At 53.6% G+C, this 19,008-nt stretch overlaps 1 protein-coding gene across 3 annotated transcripts in view; it reads right to left on the bottom strand.

Annotated features, from left to right (window-relative positions):
• NDRG1 (N-myc downstream regulated 1) overlaps positions 1–19,008 on the bottom strand; it is a 60,416-nt gene that overhangs the window by 27,759 nt on the left and 13,649 nt on the right. For 2 of the 3 annotated variants that reach the window (XM_088022747.1, XM_028105533.2), the window contains exons 3-6: positions 17,374–17,409; positions 6,368–6,473; positions 4,230–4,350; positions 663–725 (exon numbers count right to left, since the gene is read on the bottom strand). In XM_088022747.1, coding sequence (XP_087878873.1) covers positions 663–725; positions 4,230–4,350; positions 6,368–6,473; positions 17,374–17,409 — 326 coding nt within the window. The remainder of the gene's footprint in view (positions 1–662; positions 726–4,229; positions 4,351–6,367; positions 6,474–17,373; positions 17,410–19,008) is intronic. The other variant, XM_028105535.2, reaches the window with a different exon arrangement.

Raw genomic sequence — 19,008 nt, 5'->3', positions numbered from 1 at the left:
CCGCTCGTCGCTGAGCGTGGCTGGCAAGCCAGACAGAGCGGGGACACGCTGCCTCGAGGACCCAAAACGCATCATGCTTTACGCCTTGACAGGAGACCATGACCCTGGGGAAACTCGTCCCTTTTCCTTACTTCTCTCCCGACTGCAGCCCAGGCTCTGAGAGACTGCCTGACATTTATGGGAAGGCCTTTTACTGCACCGCTTCTTCCTGCTCAGAAGCTTTATTTTAGACTCTGAAACTTGGAATGAAAATAAATTGGGCAAGAACGCCGAGGTATGATCTTCACACAAAAGGCTCAAGTAAGGGACATGAGCACTGGAGAGATAGGGCATGGAGGGAGAAATGGAGGGCTCAGGCCTCCCTCTTCCAGAACGTTCCATCGATAAGGAAGAGCAATGAAAGAGAGGGGGCCGGGAAAGGATGGGTGGGGTGGCAGTCTTCAGGTGATGTGTTCGCTCGTGGACAAAAGCCCAGCGGGCGAGAGGTGGACCAGAGAGTAGAGTTGGTGTGAGAAGAGTTCACAAAGTGTGACAGCTAATTTCTTTCCTGACCGTTCACCCTAGGTTTCAGTGGTCAGGCCAGATCGAGGCCAAAGGAGAGGCAGAGGTTAGAAGCCACCTTTCTCTGCAGGCTGGTGGGGCAGCAGATCCCTCACTCTTACCCAAACTGGTGGAGGACTCCAGGAAGCATTTCAGCCAGCTGGTCCATGGAGGGGTACATGTACCTTGGGGGAAGCCATGCAGAAGCCATTAGTGAGGGCCACACCCCGGAGGAAATGAATCATTCAAAGAGGAACACGCTTGAAGGGCAGGGCCCATGCACAACCTGGCCCGGGGGCCCAACGCCCCTGCCCAGCCCCCTGTAGCCCTCCTTCCCCGCACCGAGCCGTGCGCACCAGCCGACTCCCCACCCCAATCCTCCCCATTTGTAAACTGACCCTTGATGGATTGCTTCCTATGCTCCAGGTCCCACACCAAGCATCGGAGGAGACTTAGAAGCTCATCTAATCCTTACAACAACCCTGTGAGGTCCCCATGATTTCCCCCGGTATACAGATTATAAACAGCAGTGAAGCTGGGAGAAGCCACTTGGCTTCATGGTCAGGCCCGCACTTGGAGCGGCATCTCACGTGGGCCCTGGGACTTCTCGCTCACCTCCCAGAAGGAGGCCTGTGGCAGCTCCCCCATTCAATATTCCTGGCCACAGGGAAGTCCCTCCTCTCTCACCCCTGTCCCCAAGAGATGCTCTGGAAGGAGCTTGGAGAGAGTACACAGAGAAGCAGGCCACGTTGATGAGCTGGACACAATGGGCTTTGGGAGATGGATAACCCGGGGGGATTTTACACCGGGATGCCTCAATTCACACATCTTCTGGGACCATGGCTCCTGGGTGACTCTGGAGTCTGCAGGCTACCCTGAGCCTAAGCATTAAGGTGGAGGCTTCCCCTTCCCAGAGTGCAGGAAACAAACATCTCCTGTCACCCAGTCCTTAGCAGGGCCTGCCCGGGGCTTCCTGTTCCCACTGTGCCCAGCCTTTCCACAGGAGTACCAGATGACAACCCCCGGCAGAAAAAGGAGCTACTCCCCAGGCTGGTCCCTTTCTCTCGGCCAAGAACAACCCTGCCCCCGTGTCTCATGGAGCATCTCTAGGCCCGCTCTCTTCCTGGCCTTCGCACATGCTGCCCCCTCTGCCTCCTCACACGGCGTGCACTCACCTCCCTGAGATCTCCAGAAAGGCTAGGGAGCTTTGCCCCAGCAGGAGCCAACAACCCTAGCCAGAGTTCCTACATGCTTTCTTTCCTGACTTCCCTGGAAGAACTCCAAGAATCATCCCTTTCACCAAGGCCTCGGGTGCCATCAGAGAGCCTGGTCCTTTTTATCAAAAGCAGGTGCACAAGGCACGCCGCGTTAGGAGCAAGCTCCTCTGGATAGCCCATGATTCTCTGGACAGGTCCCTGAGGGAGCCCGCAAAATGCCTCCCAAGACGAGCAGATGGGAAACGGTGTTGGGGGAAGCGGGGGCGACCTTGACTAGGAGGCATCCCACAAGGCTGGCCTCAGGGAGGACGACTCAGGATACACATTAAGGAGTTCCTTCCACAAAGGAGTTATGGGTGCTCACTCACGCCAGGCTCCTGGTGAGGCCCCGGGGAGACCACGTGAGCACAGCAGGCCCGGTCCAGCACAGGGCCCAGGTGAAACGTGGGAGTGTAAAAGCAAAGGTGACAGTGAGGGAGACGGGGGTGTTCAGAAGGGAGACTGAGACAGGGAGCCCTGTTCTGTCTGATCAGGTGGTTAGGGAGGGCTTCTTGGAAGAAGTGACATTGAAGGAGGCGTTGGGGTTTGATGAGTGTAGAGTATAGGAAACACATTCTAGGTAGGGGACCCAGCATGTGCAAAAGCTCTGGAAAGAGCCAGAAAGACCCTGGCTGATATGTCTACCCAAAAATGGAGCCAGTTTCCTTCTGAAATGGCCATGGCTCAGTTTACAGCCAGTAGTCCCCAAAAGGCGATTCTGGGGAAGCCACTTACCCCCAGCGGCTATTCCCGGGATTAGATGTATAGCCAGGAGACAATAGGATTCTACCACAAGCCCCCCACCCCCACCATAAATAGGAAGCTGACTCCAGAGCTGGGGTCCCCATCCCTGCTTTGCTGCCTCAGCCTCGGGACAGAGGGAGTGTACCCCTAGAGGGCCCAGGAGACCCCCAACTACGGGAGGCAGAAATAAGGCAAGGCCCACTCAGACACACTGAAATCACCTGCTAACTTGGCGGGGAGCAAATACCCTGCACCCTGGCCTCCAGGTCAACTTAATGAAAATTCCACAGGGTGGGGCCCAAACCTCAGGATGTGTTTTTAAATCTTCCTATGGGGAGCTAAGAGCCATACCGGGTTACCTCAAGTCTTTCAAACAGTTGCTCCAAACAAAGATGGATTTACTGACAGACCTCTGGCTTAATCTGCTAGTGAACAGTTAACGGTGTCCCACTGTATTAGGAAGCTTTTAATTTTTGGTCCTGGCCCCATGTGGCTGGGTGTCCTTTCCCATCTCTGATAAAGGTTAATAATTCTGAACACCACCAACAACAAAAAAATCTATTTGTGAATGTCAAGAAGGCCCCTTCTGGGAGACTTGAAACCCAAGAGCCGGCTGCACCCTGGTTTAATGACAGCCTCTAAGAGGTCTGCCCCCCCCCCCCCCCGCCCCACGGGACGCTGACGGTCCAGTGCAGTCAGGAAGCCTGTCTCGGCCTCCCAGTGGAAACTGGAAGGCCTCGCTGGCTGCATGCTGGGGATGAGAAGGCAGCTAAACACCTGTGACAAGGGACCCTTACCTTCTAAAGAGAACGTGATCCCTAGAGTCAGCAGACTGTCCAATTCCCCCCGTTAAACTAGCTGTGTGACCTTGAGCAAGGTACTTAGCCCTTCCACTCCTCAGTTTCTTCGTCCAAGAAATGGAGCTATAACACCAGGCACGTATACTAGCCATTCGTAGGATTAAGTGCAAGTGACCCGTGTGAATAAAAACTAAGCTGTGGGGGGCGGCTGTGGCGCCTGGGTGTCTCAGTAGGTTAAGCATCTGACTCTTGATTTCGGCTCAGGTCACGATCTCAGGGTCATGGGTATCGAGCCCCATGTTGGGCTCTGTGCTGGGCTGGGAGTCTGCTTCTCTCTCCCCCCCGCCCCTGCACTCGAGCACCCTCTCTCTCTAATAATTAAATAAATCTTAAAACAAAAACAAAACAAAACCTAAACCTGGACCACAGGAAGTACTTCATCAGTGTTATTTCTTATTGTTCTCTCTCCTTTTCTTCCCACTTTTCTAGAACTCTCTCCTAACTATTTTTCATATGAAAGTCCTCTCCCACTCGGTCCTGTGCAGGTCATGCACACCTATTAAAAAGCTAGCTCCCTGGGTGGGTGAGGGCAGGGGTTGGGGGGGCAGCAGGCGTGGGTGGTGGGGAGCAAGGAGTTAGTGCTTAGCAGGGCCAGCATTTCAGTTTAGGATAGTCAAGTAGTCCTGGAGATGGGCGGTGGGGACAGTTGCACAACAGTGCGAATGCACTTAACGCTACTGAACTGACCACACTCCAAAATGGTTACAGTGGTAAATCTTGGCTTATATATATCTTACTGCAATAAAACAAAAACCCAGTCCGACGCCAGCCCCCTCCACCTGCGTAGCTCTCCTGTCCCCCTCCCAGGACATGAGCCCCCGGGTCTTACCCCACGGGGAAGGAGGCTGCGCCATCCTGCTGGCCAGGGGCGTCCACGTGGCAGACGGCGAAGTGCTGCGTGATCTCCTGCATGTCCTCGGAGTTGAAGAGGGGGTTGTAGCAGGTTTTGTCTGGAGGACAGGAGGGGGAGAGAAAAGAGGAAGGAGGAAGGAGAGAATACATCTGGCTGCTCGGCGGCATGTGATGGCATTCTGCTGGTCTCACTCCCATGCAGCGGAGGAATGCACATACAAGAAAGAATGCCAACCTTCTTGCCCCCCCTCCCACTTCCCTCTGGTGACAGAAGGCAAGCACCCGGGTATGGAGGTGGCCAATGGTCGCCATATACGCCGGCGGCGGCCGAAGCTCAAACCTGGAGCTGCTGCTGGGAGGAGACTCCCATCCCGGCTCCTGCATCTTCCCCCAACAGCCGCAGCTGCGATGGCCCTGGGGTGAGGTGGGCTGGCTGCCCTCGTGCCCTCTTTCTGTGTGGGTCTCCTAAACCTCCACATTGGAAGTAATGGCCAGGGCACATGCTTCTCAACCAAGGAGGGGCATAGGAGATCAAGCACGGACCCTCTCACTTCTTATGTTGCCTTGGATGAGTCTCCCAATTTGCTGAGCGCCCGAGTCAAAGATGGCCAGCTGGCCACCAACCCACCCCCTGGGCACATTTGGGCACACAGCAGGACTACATTTCCCAGACGCCTTTGCAACGAGAGGCAGCCATGTGACCAGGTTCTGGCCAATAGCACGCGAAGCTCACAGTTTCTTGTTAACACCTGCCACCCACCCTTCTAGGTTTCTCTCTCTGCTGTCATCTGCCAGAGGCACAAGGCTCTGAGGCCCCAGGGGATGGAGGAGCCACAGCTGGCAGGAGCCCCGGTCCTGGAACCACCATGAGAAAGGAGTCCCACAGAATGGCCAGAGGTATTACAGGAGGGAGAGATAAATGTACATTGTGTATAGCCACAGAGGTCTTGGGCGCTTTTATTTCTGCAGTTGGCTTACTGAACAGTGAGCTTCTACCACAAGGGTAGAACAGCACCACATGCAATTCCACTCCTCACCAGAGTATGGTAACATAAGGTAACAGATACCCAAGTACCTAGCATGGGAGCTGGTACCTAAGGGATACAAGGGCGGGCACACAGAGGAGGAAGAGGGATAAAAGAGAAGGGAAGCTGAAGGAGAAAATGGTTTTCAGGGACTGACATCACTGCCTCAAGGTACTAAGAAGCTGTAGGAAAAACATGCAAGCCAGGCAGGCTGTCAATCACAAATCAAGCAATCGTCCAGCCTGCGATACTCAGGACTACAGAGGTGACTGGATGTGAAGGCCGGCAGTGCCTTCCCAATCGCCATGGAAAGATTCACTTCTATCCTGTGCAATTTTAACATTCAGTAGATCTTACTCCTTTACCGTCTGTGAAAAAAATGGGGAACCCACGTATGCTAACACTTCCTGGGAATCTCAAGCATACAGCATGAACATTCACGGCAGCCTCATTCAGAACAGCCAAAAAAGCAAAAACCATCCAAATGTTGATCAGCTGAAGAATAGAAAAACAAAATGTGGTCTCTGCACTCAGTGGAATATCATTCAGCAACAGGGAAGGAAGTACGTAATACAGGCGACCGTGCGGATGAACCGAAACCATTATGAAAGAAGCCAGTCGCAAAACACCGCATATGGTAGGATTCCATTTATAACGAATGCCCCGGATATGCATGTCCTTAGAGACAGAAAGTAGACCAGTGGCTGCCAGGGGCTGGGGGCAAAGGGAGATGGGGGGGGCAGGGGGTTACAGATTTTTCAGGGTGATAAAAATGTTCTTAAATGGATGGTGCTGACGGTTGTACAACTCGGTGAAAATAATAAGAACAACTATGCACATTGATCCAGAGTTGTCACTGTCACACGCAGACAGCAGAGGGCCCCGAGTTCCCAGCACACCCAGACACAAACACAACTCTGTGCTGTGCGTCGTGCATCCCAGGCTCTTCCAGTCTGTGGCAAGTTCTCTTCCCGCAAGTGCTCCAGGAAGTGCCGGCAAAAGAGAAAAGAGCTGGATGCCCCACCACCAGCCCTTCCTAGCGGTCCTCTTCCTCCACCCCCAGGGGGAACTGAGGCTCCCGGGAACTTACGGTTCATGCCGATGTCGTGGTATGTGAGGATGACAGGCCGGTTTCCCTTGGGGGTCCCGCACAGTGTGACATGAATAGAGCCATGCACCGTCTCGATGTCCTGCTCCTGAGGGAAGACAGGAGACAGAGGGGTCTGTGCTGTGCGCTTCGCAGCGTTGGTGCGGCTGGGACTCTTGACTGTAGGCACCCAATTTCCAACTGTGTTCTGAGGAAGCTCCAAGTATATTTCTCGTTTGGTCAGCAGAGCCCTGGCCTTTGGGCAGCGGATCTCTCCGGCCAGAGAAACCACCCCAAGAACCAGGGAGGGAAGGGAAACTCAACTGGAGGCAGAGGCCAAGAGTCCTGGTTCAGACTGTGCCATTAACTGCCCAAAACTTGGCGAAGGCACCAGCCCCAGCCCCTCTCTGCATAGGGCCTTGTTTTCTCCATCTTGGGAAACTGAGGTCATCAAGGCCTGAGCTTCCTAGACTGCCTGCTCCCACGTCCACGCCGGCACATCCCTGAGCTGGCGGAGGGTGATAGTCTGGCTCAGGGAAACCAAGGCAGCTGCCCCGAATCACACTCAGGACCCACCCAGAGAGTCAGCCTCAGTGTTCCCCACAGGCTTCTTACAGCCTCACACTCTGAGAAGCTCGGAGAGCCAAACCACGTTCACGCCTCAGGAGGCCACGTTAGGTTGGCCCTTGACATTTATTTCCCAAGGAGAGAACATTACAGATGCCATCGAACCTGCTCCCAAAACCACTGACAGTGGTTTGGATCACTGACGAACAGCGGGAGAGAGTAGGTCAGTGTCCACCCCACATGGACAAGAAGAAGAAATGGGCTGGATGCCCCAGTTAGGAGCCTTGTGGAGCTGGGCAAGCTGCCCTTCGCCCAGCCTGTACCACGGGAACCTGGCAGCTTCAGGGATGCCAGGAGACCACAGGACACAGTGAAGCCCCTTGACCCCAGACCTGGGAGAAACTTGGCTCACAAAGAAAGAAATATGCCCCAATTCTCAGGCTCTCCCTCCAGAACGGGGAAGCATAGTATCTGCATGTGTAGACCACTCCCCTCCCCATCCCAAGCAAGCGATGCAGGGGCTTCCAGACCTCACTCTGAAGACCCCCGGAAGCAAGCAAGTGGGATGCTGGGTACCGGGGGCGGGGGGCCTTTCCAGGCTGCCATCGTACCTGTGAAATGAGCGGAAGCCTGGAACCTCATAGGGTGTGTGATGCGGACGGGCCCACACAGGCCACGGCATGGAGGCGACCCCTGCTCCCTGTCAGTCCCAGGCCTACCCCCATCACCAGGGTCCTCCTGAGCCACCTGCCTCATCACCCAATGAAGGGAGTCCCCTGAACACAGAGCCCACCATCTCTCTTCCCCTCGATGCCCAACACTCCGCTCTTGCCTATACAAACACTGGAAAAATCCACAGACGATGGAGTAACAGCCTGGCCCCCAGTGGGGGCCACGGTCATCTGCTGGGCCTGGCCCTGGCCCTGAAGCCAACTGGGAACAATGGCTCATTGAGAGGGTCAAATTCTCTATTGTCTCCCCAGCTGACCCACATGGCGCCCTCTAAAAATAGGCCAGGCCAGCCAGCCTGGGGTCATCAGGGTTCAAATCCAAGCTCTGCCCTTCCCCAACCCCTCTGAGCCCTGGGTCCCTGTCTAGAAGACAGGAGTGAGCCACCTCCCCCCAGGATCCTCAGGAGAGGAGGTCACCTTGTGGTCTGAAACACTGCCAGGAGGAAAGGGGGTCCTTGGCACACGGTAGCAGAGGGTTTTAATGCAGTGCTTGGGAACCACCTTGGTGGCAGATATGGGACGCCCAGCCTTGGCTGGCACCAAAGATGTCCCCGGCAGCCCCCAGGGGTAGGGATGCGTGGCTGATGTTGACTCATCTCTGTGAGGGCCTTAAAATTATATAGCCCTGGAACCAGAATTAAACATGTCCGAGAAGGGAGGGGCAGACCTGCCCTGCTTACAGTTCTGTCCCCAGGCCTAGCACACAGTCAGCACTTACAGTAGGTGCTCTGGAACTGTTGAATAAAGACCTGAGACTAAATGATCCTTCTCTAGAAAGTCCACTAACTATTCTGCATTCAGGCTCCCCTGTGCCCCTTAATTGGCTCTGAGCTTCTTGGTGAGCTCCCTCTCGCCCAACTCCAGGATTGGCATGAAATCTCCCAGGATGGGTGCAAAATCTCCCAGCACTGCACGGGCCCCACTGAGCGCGAAGGCTTCACCCTCGAGAGGAGCCACACAAGTGTGGTGCTGGCCCCCAGCTGCCCACCTCTGATGTCTGTGCCCACGAGCCCACACAGGTAGGAGGAGGAGAAAAGCCAAGTGTCACATTCCTGGTGCGAGTCCCATCCCTTAAGACACAGATGCATGCACGCGTACACACACATGTGATGTACACATGCACGCATGCATATGCACACACATACGCACACACGCACATTGTGCGTGCATACACACATACACATGCATATGCACACACGTATGCACACTCACGCACACACATTTGCGTGCACATGCGCACACACACACACACCCACACGCACGATTCTAAGCTAGCCCTCCCTGGTACTCTCTCCCCACTGGCCAAAACCAAGACTGCACCTGAGATTGGATGGGGAATTAAAACACAAACACATGCTTTTGTCTTCTTCAGACCCAAAGGAACTTTCTGTCCTTCTGTCTCCATGGGGATGGATCACCATGCAGTATCCTGTAGGGAGGGACCGACTTCACATCCCCCACATTCTCCCAAAGAGAGGGCACCAAGTACCCCAGCGCACTTCGTGTCCGCTTGCCTGAAAGAGGGCATCCCCTGTCCTGGGACTCGTCAAGTGTCCTCTCTTTTGCTACGACGGTGGCTGGAAACACACACACACACACACACACAATTCCTCCACCACCCAGATCTCCAATCCCAGCCCTTCCCCAGTTCAGAACCAGATCTCTGAAGTCCCTGCACACAGGGGTCTGATCCAGCCAGAGGCATGCAACAGAGAAATACCCAGCTTTTCTTCTCGCCTCCTCTGGAAAAGCCTAGAACGCCACTCTCTGAAGGTGTAGAGATGGCGGCAATGTGATGGCAATAATCATCAAGTCAGCCCTCCTACTGGACTCCAGCCCTGACCCGAGCACTTATTTACAAGTGTTCTCTCATCGAACGCACACAACTCCACCGGGCAACAACTGTCCCCTTTTACAGAAGAGGAGACAGGCCAAGAGAGGGCAAGTAATCTACCGGAGGTCACACAGCTGGAACAGAACCCGAGGCAGTCCAAGTCCGAAGCCTTGGACTGTGTGCTCTGACATCTGTTATACTCTCTGTGCCAGATGGTACATGAATCGAAGAAACCTTTACCCACACAGAACGTGCCCAGTGACTCTCTGAGTCAGCCCCCCACTGCTGTGACTGTGGATGGCTTTCTGTCTCCCCAGCCTCTCCAGGGACCCACCATCCAGACACATGCCAGGGTCCTCTGCATGTGGACTAGAGGAATGCACACTGTGGTACGGCTGACGGGTGCCCAACTGGGAAGGGTCTCGGCACCAACATCACAGTACCAGGCTGGCCCCTTCGCTGCACGCCACTTCTTTTATCTGTAGCACCCACCACGGGCCGAAGATCTGTTTGATCACCACCTCCCACCTGCCAGCCAATTCCCAGAGAGAGAGGCTGGCTCTGCCAGAGACAAGGTCTGGCCCCAAAAGGGCACCGAGATTCACAGATTCCACACCACCTGTAAGAATGGCACCTATGCTACCCCCACTGTCCACAGGGCTTGCAAGATGGCATGTGGTGAAAACAGGAATACCACTAAGTATTCCGTTAAGGTTTCATGTCGGCTGCCCAGCCTGGCTTCAGAGCTTCATAAACTATGGCTGACTGTGTGGGTTGGCCTCTCAAACGTCTGTTATTCCCTCCTTTATGACCGAATTCCCAGCAATGTGCCTGATAAAATTCTCCCCTCCCCCATCCCCCTTATAGCCAAGGGGGGGGGGGCGGTCCAGAGACTCATTTCTGGCTCATGAGATGTCAGCAGAACTTGCTGGACTTTTGAAGAGAGTTTTGTTTTGTTTTGTTTTTTTAAGGGTCAAAATTGGCCTTCTGGTTTTTTTTCCTTTCACCCTTCTGCCTGCTTCCTCCCTGGAATATGAATGAGATGCTTGGAGGTGCGGCAGCCATCTTAGGAGCATGAGAACAAAACCTACATGCTCGAGAGGACAGAGCAGGAAGCTGGAAAGAGTCTGGGACTGGGTGACATTCATAGGTCTTCCAATTCAGTAGAATAGCAAACATTTCTGTTGTCTGTTGAGGGATGTTAATCCTAATGATACATTCACCATGTGCCCTGGGCCAAGTTACCACACTAGTCTGGGAGTCCCTTCAGCTGTCAGCTGTGGGCAGTAAGAAGTCCATCTGCTCATGGGGCTGCTCCCAAGACTAAAACTGCCGTATGCACTGGGAAGTGTTCTGCAAATGGCAGCATTTGGCTCCATGCTGGTTGTTATGGATGCTTATCCCAGAGATAATCAGTGTGAAGCCACAAGAGGGTCCCAATGGCTTAAGTCAACTGGTTGAGTGATCCAGGGGAGCTCTGAGACCAGCTGCCGTCACCTTCCTTCATAATCCCCTCCTTCCCAGCAAGCCCCGGGGAGACACGGAATGATCTGGACTCTAAGGGATGACACACTTAGGCAGACGCTAAGTCAGCTGGTGCACTGGGCTGCCCCTCCCAGCAGTCTAGCAAGCCTCGGTTAAGGCACGGCCAAGGGCGGAGGGCACTCTATGGAACAGGCAAAGAAAACTGATTTGGGCTAGTCAGTTGTTGAGGCAAGAAAGACAAATCATGACAACAGAGGCTCAGGAGGAAATGGCAAGGGATTGCCCCTCCACCATCTTTTTGTAAATTAACACCCCTCCCCCCACCCCCAAATCCTCCTGGTTCATTTCCAGTGCCCACAGTGGGGAAGGGATAGGCCTGGCTAGGCCACTGACCTCCTTTCCATTATGTAAAAAGCAGGTAAAGAGTGAAGGATGCTGGGAAGGGGCGTGTGTGTGCAAGAAACAGATTATCTGCATATAAGGACAGTTGTCTGTTTACTGAGCTAACACTGTAACAGCCATTTCACAGACGGAAAAAGCCAGCATCTGTGCACCCCAGCATACGCACCTGCAGGTAGCGGAGGCAAGATTCAGGACAAGCCCTTGGGACCCCCGTGTCCTGATTGCCGGCCAAGCCCCAGGTTACAGGAGGCACACTGGGCCCCCTCGAAGATACGACCTCAAGGAGGCCCAGCTGAACCTGGGGCTGCTCCCATTTCTCCAGTTTCTTTAACGCTGTCATCACATCAGGGAAAAGAAAAGCTACAGAGTCAGGAAACCAGCTGGTGTGGGCAGACGGGCGTCAGCCTGGGAATACAGAGTGAAGCTGGAGCCCACACCAAAGACCACAATTCTCCAAGGAAGAGAGAATTAGAAGGGAAGTCTTTGTCGGATCAGAGAAAAGAGAAGGAGGAGCGCCGGCCACCCATCCACCCATGGAGCAGAAGAGGGAGGCTTGTGTGCTGCTTCCCATGCTGTGTTTATCACATTCACAACACCCTCAGGGGTGGTGATACTCCCCCAGATTACAGATTAGAAGACTAAGCCCCTGGGAGGTCGGGCCACCGGCCAAGAACACACAGCTAGCAAAGACAGAGCTGATCAAAACCCACTTCTGTCTACTGCACCCACCCTGTGACGCCAAGACACGGGTGTCTACACTCGGTGAGCCTGACAGCCTGGGCTGGACAGACCTGGGGAGAGCCAAGCCCCACCCTGGGGGCGCTGGGTGGGCGAGGCGCCCCTCTCCCACGCTCCCCCCGCCCACCTGCCCCCAGGAGGGCACTCCCAGGAAACTCACAGAGGAGAGAAGAGGCAAGCCTCATTTCTCGGTGACCCAGATGAGCGCTTCTGCCATCTGTCACTCGGGCTTGGCTCTAAGCCCCGGTGGCCTGGCTGGGAGGTGGGACTGGGGGAAGGCAGGGATGGGAAATGGTGGGTCAAGGATTTCCAAGCCTCTGGGTTCTGCCCACCTTCAGTCAGGGAGCATGAAAACAAGAAGCAACTGTGTGGAAAGAAAGAAATTAGTAAAAGGTCACTGTTTCCATTTTCCCTAGAAGCTGATCTGCTACCAAGAAAAGGGGAAAAATTCACCTCTCCCCACACCCTCACCCTCCGCCAGGCTCAGACTGGGCTTCAGAGTGCGAGCCAGACCCCAGGAGACGCTGCCCACCACCTCCTGTGCCCCAGCCCCCGCCACCCCGCACCCGGAGGCCCAGTGGGTGACATCAGCTCCATGCCCAGGGAGTCCTGGTGAGCACACAGATGCAGATTCCCATGGAAACCAAATCAAATCAAACCATCTGAAAAACTAAAGTTCCAGGTGGAAGGAATTAGAAACAGCAAATCCAACAGGAGAGGCCATTTGGGGCCAGAACAAGTGTCCCACCCTGGGGCCACAGTGAGGGGCAGTGGTCACAACCCTGCCGCCCCTCCCCCCCCCCCCCCCCCACTGGTTATAGGGACTTTGACTTTGGCTCCAGATGTGGGAACTGGGTCAGGTTTGGTCATCTATCTCGTCACTGAACGACACAGGCCAAATCCCTTAAACCTTCTCTGGGCCTTGTCTCCCCAACTATAAAACAAGGCTGACACTAAGCCCCCTCCTAAAGGGCTGATGTGAGGAGTAAGGACATCACACAGAAGAGGCCAGCACAATTTCTGCAGTACAGCTAATGCCCAGGACGTTAGGTATCACGACCCCCGTGATTATCACGTATCTCAGAGTTACATGGGCCAAAATCGAGGGTTATCCTGAGAGCACCCTTTGGTGAGTTTCTTAACATCTCCAGATTGATTTCTCAGCTGCAAAAGAGGGTAACATTCCCACCCTGGCACAGAAGGCCTGAGACCGTAAGTGGGCGTGCAAATATGCATTCGCTCCCTTCTCCCCTCCCCTCCCCTCAGTGGCCTTCCAGGAAGCCTCCCCACCTGGAGCAGAAAGGGAAGGGCTAGATCATAAAGCATCTGCCAGCTCTGATATTCTTGGATTCTAGGATTCTAGCCAAAGAAAATAAGCTGGAACCCAAAATATTCCTACCTAGCCCACTCGTTAAATTTGCAAACACAACTGCCTAGTTCCTAATGCCAGAACCTTCTCTGCAAAGTCAGATCAAACCGCATCTGTCCTGCAGGCAAGGCACCTCAGCCCAGCAGCCCACCCAGCCCTGTGCTCTGAGGGCCCCAGAGGGTCTCCAGGAAAGACATGCAAAGAAGGGTCCCGAGAGCCCTCACAGAACCTCGTATGCCTGGGTACCAATCGATTTGCCCCAAAATATCACCCAGGCCAAAAACAAACTGCCGGGGCGCCTGGGTGGCTCAGTCGTTAAGCGTCTGCCTTCGGCTCAGGTCATGATCCCAGGGTCCTGGGATCGAGTCCCACATCGGGCTCCCTGCTCAGCGGGAAGCCTGCTTCTCCCTCTCCCACTCCCCCTGCTTGTGTTCCTGCTCTCGCTGTCTCTGTCAAATAAATAAATAAAATCTTTAAAAAAAAAAAAAACAAAAACAAACTGCCTAGCCTAAGGTGATGTCAGCCAGGAGGAGATGAGGCCACGATGCCATCCGCTCTGGCAGCTAAGCTCTCTCCTAAGGCAGGCAGCCCTGCAGCTGGGGCAACAGACCTTCTAGCAGCTTCTTACCGCTGAGCTCTGGGCTACGGTGTGTGTTTTGATTCAGGGGGAGGGAAAAAAAATTGACTACTTTGGGAAAAGAACAGAGAGTCTGCTTGAGTTAGTCAAAATGCTGAAGCACCAAATATTTTTCAAGAAATAACATGGGCTGCTTTGGGACACACACAGTAAGGCTGCTCAGGCTCCTTAAAGTTGACCCCCAAGGAACTGCCGGGCCGGGCCCCTGTCTCAGTGAGCAGCAAGGAACACAGGAAAGCAGTTTGTCACGAAGGCACACCCATTCCTGAGTCCTGCACTGACCCACCCTAAGGGGGTTAAACGTTCGCCCACCAAAGTACTGTCCAGATTATCTGCCCAGCCAGGTTGGTCTTCGGCCGGAGTTGCAAAGATACGCTGGCTTCTAGTCCTGATTGGCCCTCAGGCAGAGAAGAATGGTTGGGGTCAGATCACGTTCGGTGGGGCCCCTTCACAGCTGCTGGCCACAGGAAAACCTCAGCTTCCTGATCTGCCACCGAGGGCTGATGGGACAAGTCCCAGAAGAATCAGCAAGAGCGCCTGGGAAGCCCTGGGCCCTGGCCTAGCTCAACAGAGGCTGATGAAGCCCACGGCGGGCAAGGAGACACTGCCAGAGCCCCGTGTGAATTCTGAGGTCAGGGTGGGCTGGCGAGCCCCTGTGCTGGGGCATGGACACCCTCAGCCACCCTTGCCCACGGCTCTGTCCTTCTCCGCCTCTGGCCCTGTGGTCGGTTACTCTTCAGGACACAGAGAGCATCTTCGGAAGGAATATCCTTCAGGAACCCACACGCACTATTTTGGAGACTGCTGGAAATCCGAGGGAAACCTTCATAAACACCATGAGTCAACTAGGTCTAGGAGCCAAATCCCAATGAATATGGTTCTATAGAAAGAGATACCTTTGCAAACAACCTTGACAGAGTATCGTTCAGCACTCAGAATCAGCTCCAATATTGTGATTCACTGGTAAGATCGAGCCTATCTGCTTCTTAGAGATGTCAGCTCACCCTCAGAAGGCTCGGGATCCAAGCCAGAGGGGCCCCTGCATGTGATCTTGCCTTGGCATGGGAGGATGGGTCCCTAAGCTTCTCCTGGTCACCTGACTGGCTCCATCTATCATTCAAGTCTCCATTCAATGTCACCGCCTCCAACAGCCTTCCAGGACCGCTCAGCCTAAGACAGTGCCCCACCAAGACAGGGGGAGCTGTGGTCCTCAAAGCCCCTCCAGGAGCTGGTTTTGGCATGTTTGATTGTTTTCCCCCCACTTCTAGTGAGGCAGAAGCCATGGTTCCAAACATGCACTCTGGAAACGCACTGGCTGAGCTCCCCCCTGCAACCTACCCCTTTCCGGTCCTGAGACTTCAGGCAAGTGACTCAGGCTCTCTGTGCTTTGGGCTCTCCCTCTGCACCATGGAGGAGGGGACTGTTGTGAGCACGCCCTGAGCAAAAGATGCAGCGCACTCAAGGGTGATGCTTACCATGTGTTCAGTGCTCGATAGTGCTGAGCTATCAGTTTGGAATTTTAAGTTCCTGAAAACAAGGATTAACGCCAGTCACGCTCCCCACTGTGTCCCCAGCACCTAAGACAATGCCAGGCACAAAGCAGGCAATTGTGAAAGGTACAAAGGGATGCCCAATCAGAAAAATGCTCCCACCTCACAGGACAGCTCTGGGATTAACTGCGAGGGCCCAGCCCGGCCTGGTGCACGATGTGGTAGGCCTCACCCTATCTCTCCCAGCCCCTCGCCGGAGCTTCCCTTTGTGGTCACCACTGTGCTGATGTCCTGACGGTGCAGCGCCCCGCCCACCCCAGCCTGGGCAACCTTCAAGGCCAGGTGGTAGCCTGGGCTGGCAGATGGGGCCCGAGGTCCTGTTCTCCGCTCCACCAGCTCCCAGTGCCTAGAGATCGCAGCATCTGACAGTGCTTTGCAAACTACCAAGAGTGACACCAACACGAGCAATTATCTTCACAGGAAACAGATAAACGATGCATCCAAGTTTTCTCCAAATCTATAACCAAGGTTTTAAAAATCTACAATAATCGTATGCTCCAACAATTCTCCTCCTGGGGGTATACCCAAAAGAATTGAAAGCAGGGTTCCCGAACAGATATCCGTATGCACACGCTCCCAGCAGCATTACGTATGATCGCCAAAATGTGGAAGCAGCCTAAGTGCCCACCGATAGATGAACGAATGAACAAAATGTGGTCCATACCTCCCATGGAATAGTTTTCAGCCTTAGAAGAAAAGGGAATTCTGACACCTGCTACAGCACAGATGAATCCTGAGGACATTACATTAAGTGAAGTAAGCTAATGACAACAAGACAAAACGCTGCACGATACCACTTATATGAGATGCACAGAGTAGTCAGATTCAGAGACAGAAAGCAGAATGGTGGTGGCCAGGGGCTGTGGGGAGGAGACAGTGGGGAATCTGTGTTTACTGGGGGCAGAGTTTCAGTTTTGCAAGATCAAGCGTTCTGGAGATGGATAGTGGTGATGGTTGCACACATTAGAAATGTACTTAGCACCATTGCAGCATGCACTTAAAATTGGTTAGGAGGGTAAATTTTATGTGTATTTCACCACCAGGGGAAAAAAAAAAAAAAGGAAAAGAAACTCACAAGAGAGTTAGTAGACAGGGTGTGCTACTGACCCAATACTGCCCAGGACACATCACATCAGGGTCCCCCCAACCCCCCAGCGTGGGACCCATGCCAGCTTTGAGATAATGAGTCCAGGGCTTACAGTTCCTGAGGTTCTGACCCTCCCTTCTACCAAGACCAGCCAGCCTACTCTCCTGAAAACTTGTTCTTAGACAAAGCTCCAGACACACCCCCCCTTGCCTGCGCCAACCCTGAGCAGGGATGGAGCGAGGAAACCCAGAGGAGGCTGGCTTCACTTTCCCAAGCAAAGCCAAGAACATCAAGCCTTGCTCGGCTTCCTCCCATCACCAGGTCCCAAGCCCACCCAACTTCTCCCCCATTTCCCTCCCACATATGCCCCACACTTCGGCCTCCCCTGCCTGCCTTCAGAGGGAGTGACGGGCTCTTGCTTCCTTGGAAAGAACTCAAATCAGCTTCTTTCCGGGGAGAAGGAGCTGAGTGGGGAGAACCAGCTGACGCAACTTCCTTCCCTCCCCTTGCCCCTAGTGTCCGAACAACGGATCTTCAACCAACGGAAGAAGAAGGAAAGAGAGAAGGCAGAGCAGGGAAGCGGGGAGGTAAGCCAGTCCCTCTACTTGCCTGGACATCAAACTCTTGCAGGAGGCCACTGATGGTCTGTGGAGAGACAAGAGAGATGGTCAGTTCTGTCCGTTTCCTGGGGGGAAAAATAATGTTGGAACACCCGGGTCTCTCCAAGCGCTGAGTCTAGACCTACCCTCCCCCTCCTCTGTGAGGCCTCTCCAATTTCTTACAAAGAAAGACTTTTCATCTCAAAGAATAGCAGTCCGGCAGAAAAGGAGACACATTAGCCAGATTCCTTTTTGACGACAGCCTTGGTGATTAAAAGGATCTGATGGTCTAAGCTGGCCACAAGCTTGAGAGATAGAGGAGTGTAACTGTCTATTAACTAGTTTCCCTGTGTCCACCCATGTGTGCACTTTTAAACCCAAACTTGACTCTGTCACTGTCCTTAAATTTCTTCCACGGCTGCCCCCATCATCAGGGGTCCCGGTCCCCTGGGGAGCAGTGAGAATGCGGCTCTGAGGAGGGACTGCGACATTCCCAAGAGAGGTTGCTGGCATGTTTTCTTTCTGGCCTAGAGATGGGAAGTCCAAAACCCTCTGAAAACGAAGCCCCAGCCAGACCCCATCACCAAGCACCAGGAAAGAAGACAGCTCAGCGGAGCAAAATGCGAAAAGCAGGGGAAGGAAGTACACAGGGAGACCCCTTGGGACAGCCAGGGCTGCAAGACCAGATTGTAACAGATGCCCCGCTGCTGGAGGTTAAAATGGCTTCACATACCCTGGGCTGGGTGAAGAACATCAGGGAGTCTGGTGAATTCAGGGAGAAGCCAATGTGGACAATGCCCACTCCGTGTACGTGTGTGTTGTTGGCAGGAGGAGGGAACAGAAAAGCCACTCTGTACAACCCCAACCTTCAAAGTGCTGACAAGAGTGCAAGGGCTATCCGGACTGAGAAGAGACATCGGGAAGAACTTTCCAAAGCAAGGCTAATTAAAAACACTCTGCTGAGTCAGTCTAAGGAACTGGAAGGTTTACTTCCACCGAAACCTTGACATGCCACCTCCAAGTGATAACCTCTTAGATGCTGGCTTCGAAAATAAAGTTTTCCAAAGATACCAGCAGGGTGCCTGAAAAGTATAAATACTGTGTTAAAAATGCAGTTAGCCTTGGACCCAGAGATGCCACTCCTGAGAATTTATCCCAGAGTTGCACCTGCACGTATATGAATGACGTACGTCCAAGGTCCAAATGATGCAAACACCCTGCAGCATTGCTGGGAATAGCAAGAGGCTGGAAAGACCCACATGTCTACAGACGAGGCACTGGTCAAACAAACTCTGGGGGAGGCCGTGAAGCTGGAAGGGGAAAGTGTTCTGTGGACAGTCTTTGGAAAGGTTTCCAAGAGAGTTCACCACATGAGTAAAGCAAAGTTGCTATACCTTTCATATGGCTTTTTAAAGGGGAGCAATGAGACCATGCTGATATATATTTGTATGACCGAGGGTTTGTTTCTTTATTTGCTTTTTAAGACTCTGTCACAGACCCCAGATGGAAGAGGAAATGGATTTGGAGCATGTGCAGTGAACAGTAGGGATCAGCAAACAACGGCCCTTCCCTATTTTTGTAAATAAAGTTTTACTGGGACACAATAAGCCCATTTGCTCACATACTGTCCACGGCCGCTTTCATG

This window comes from Eumetopias jubatus, unplaced genomic scaffold, assembly GCF_037043125.1.
Source record: "Eumetopias jubatus isolate StellerSeaLion01/CBP00866 unplaced genomic scaffold, mEumJub1_p1.0 scaffold_4, whole genome shotgun sequence".
NCBI classification, from domain to species: Eukaryota; Metazoa; Chordata; class Mammalia; order Carnivora; family Otariidae; genus Eumetopias; species Eumetopias jubatus.
This window is presented reverse-complemented; position numbering and strand designations above follow the sequence as displayed.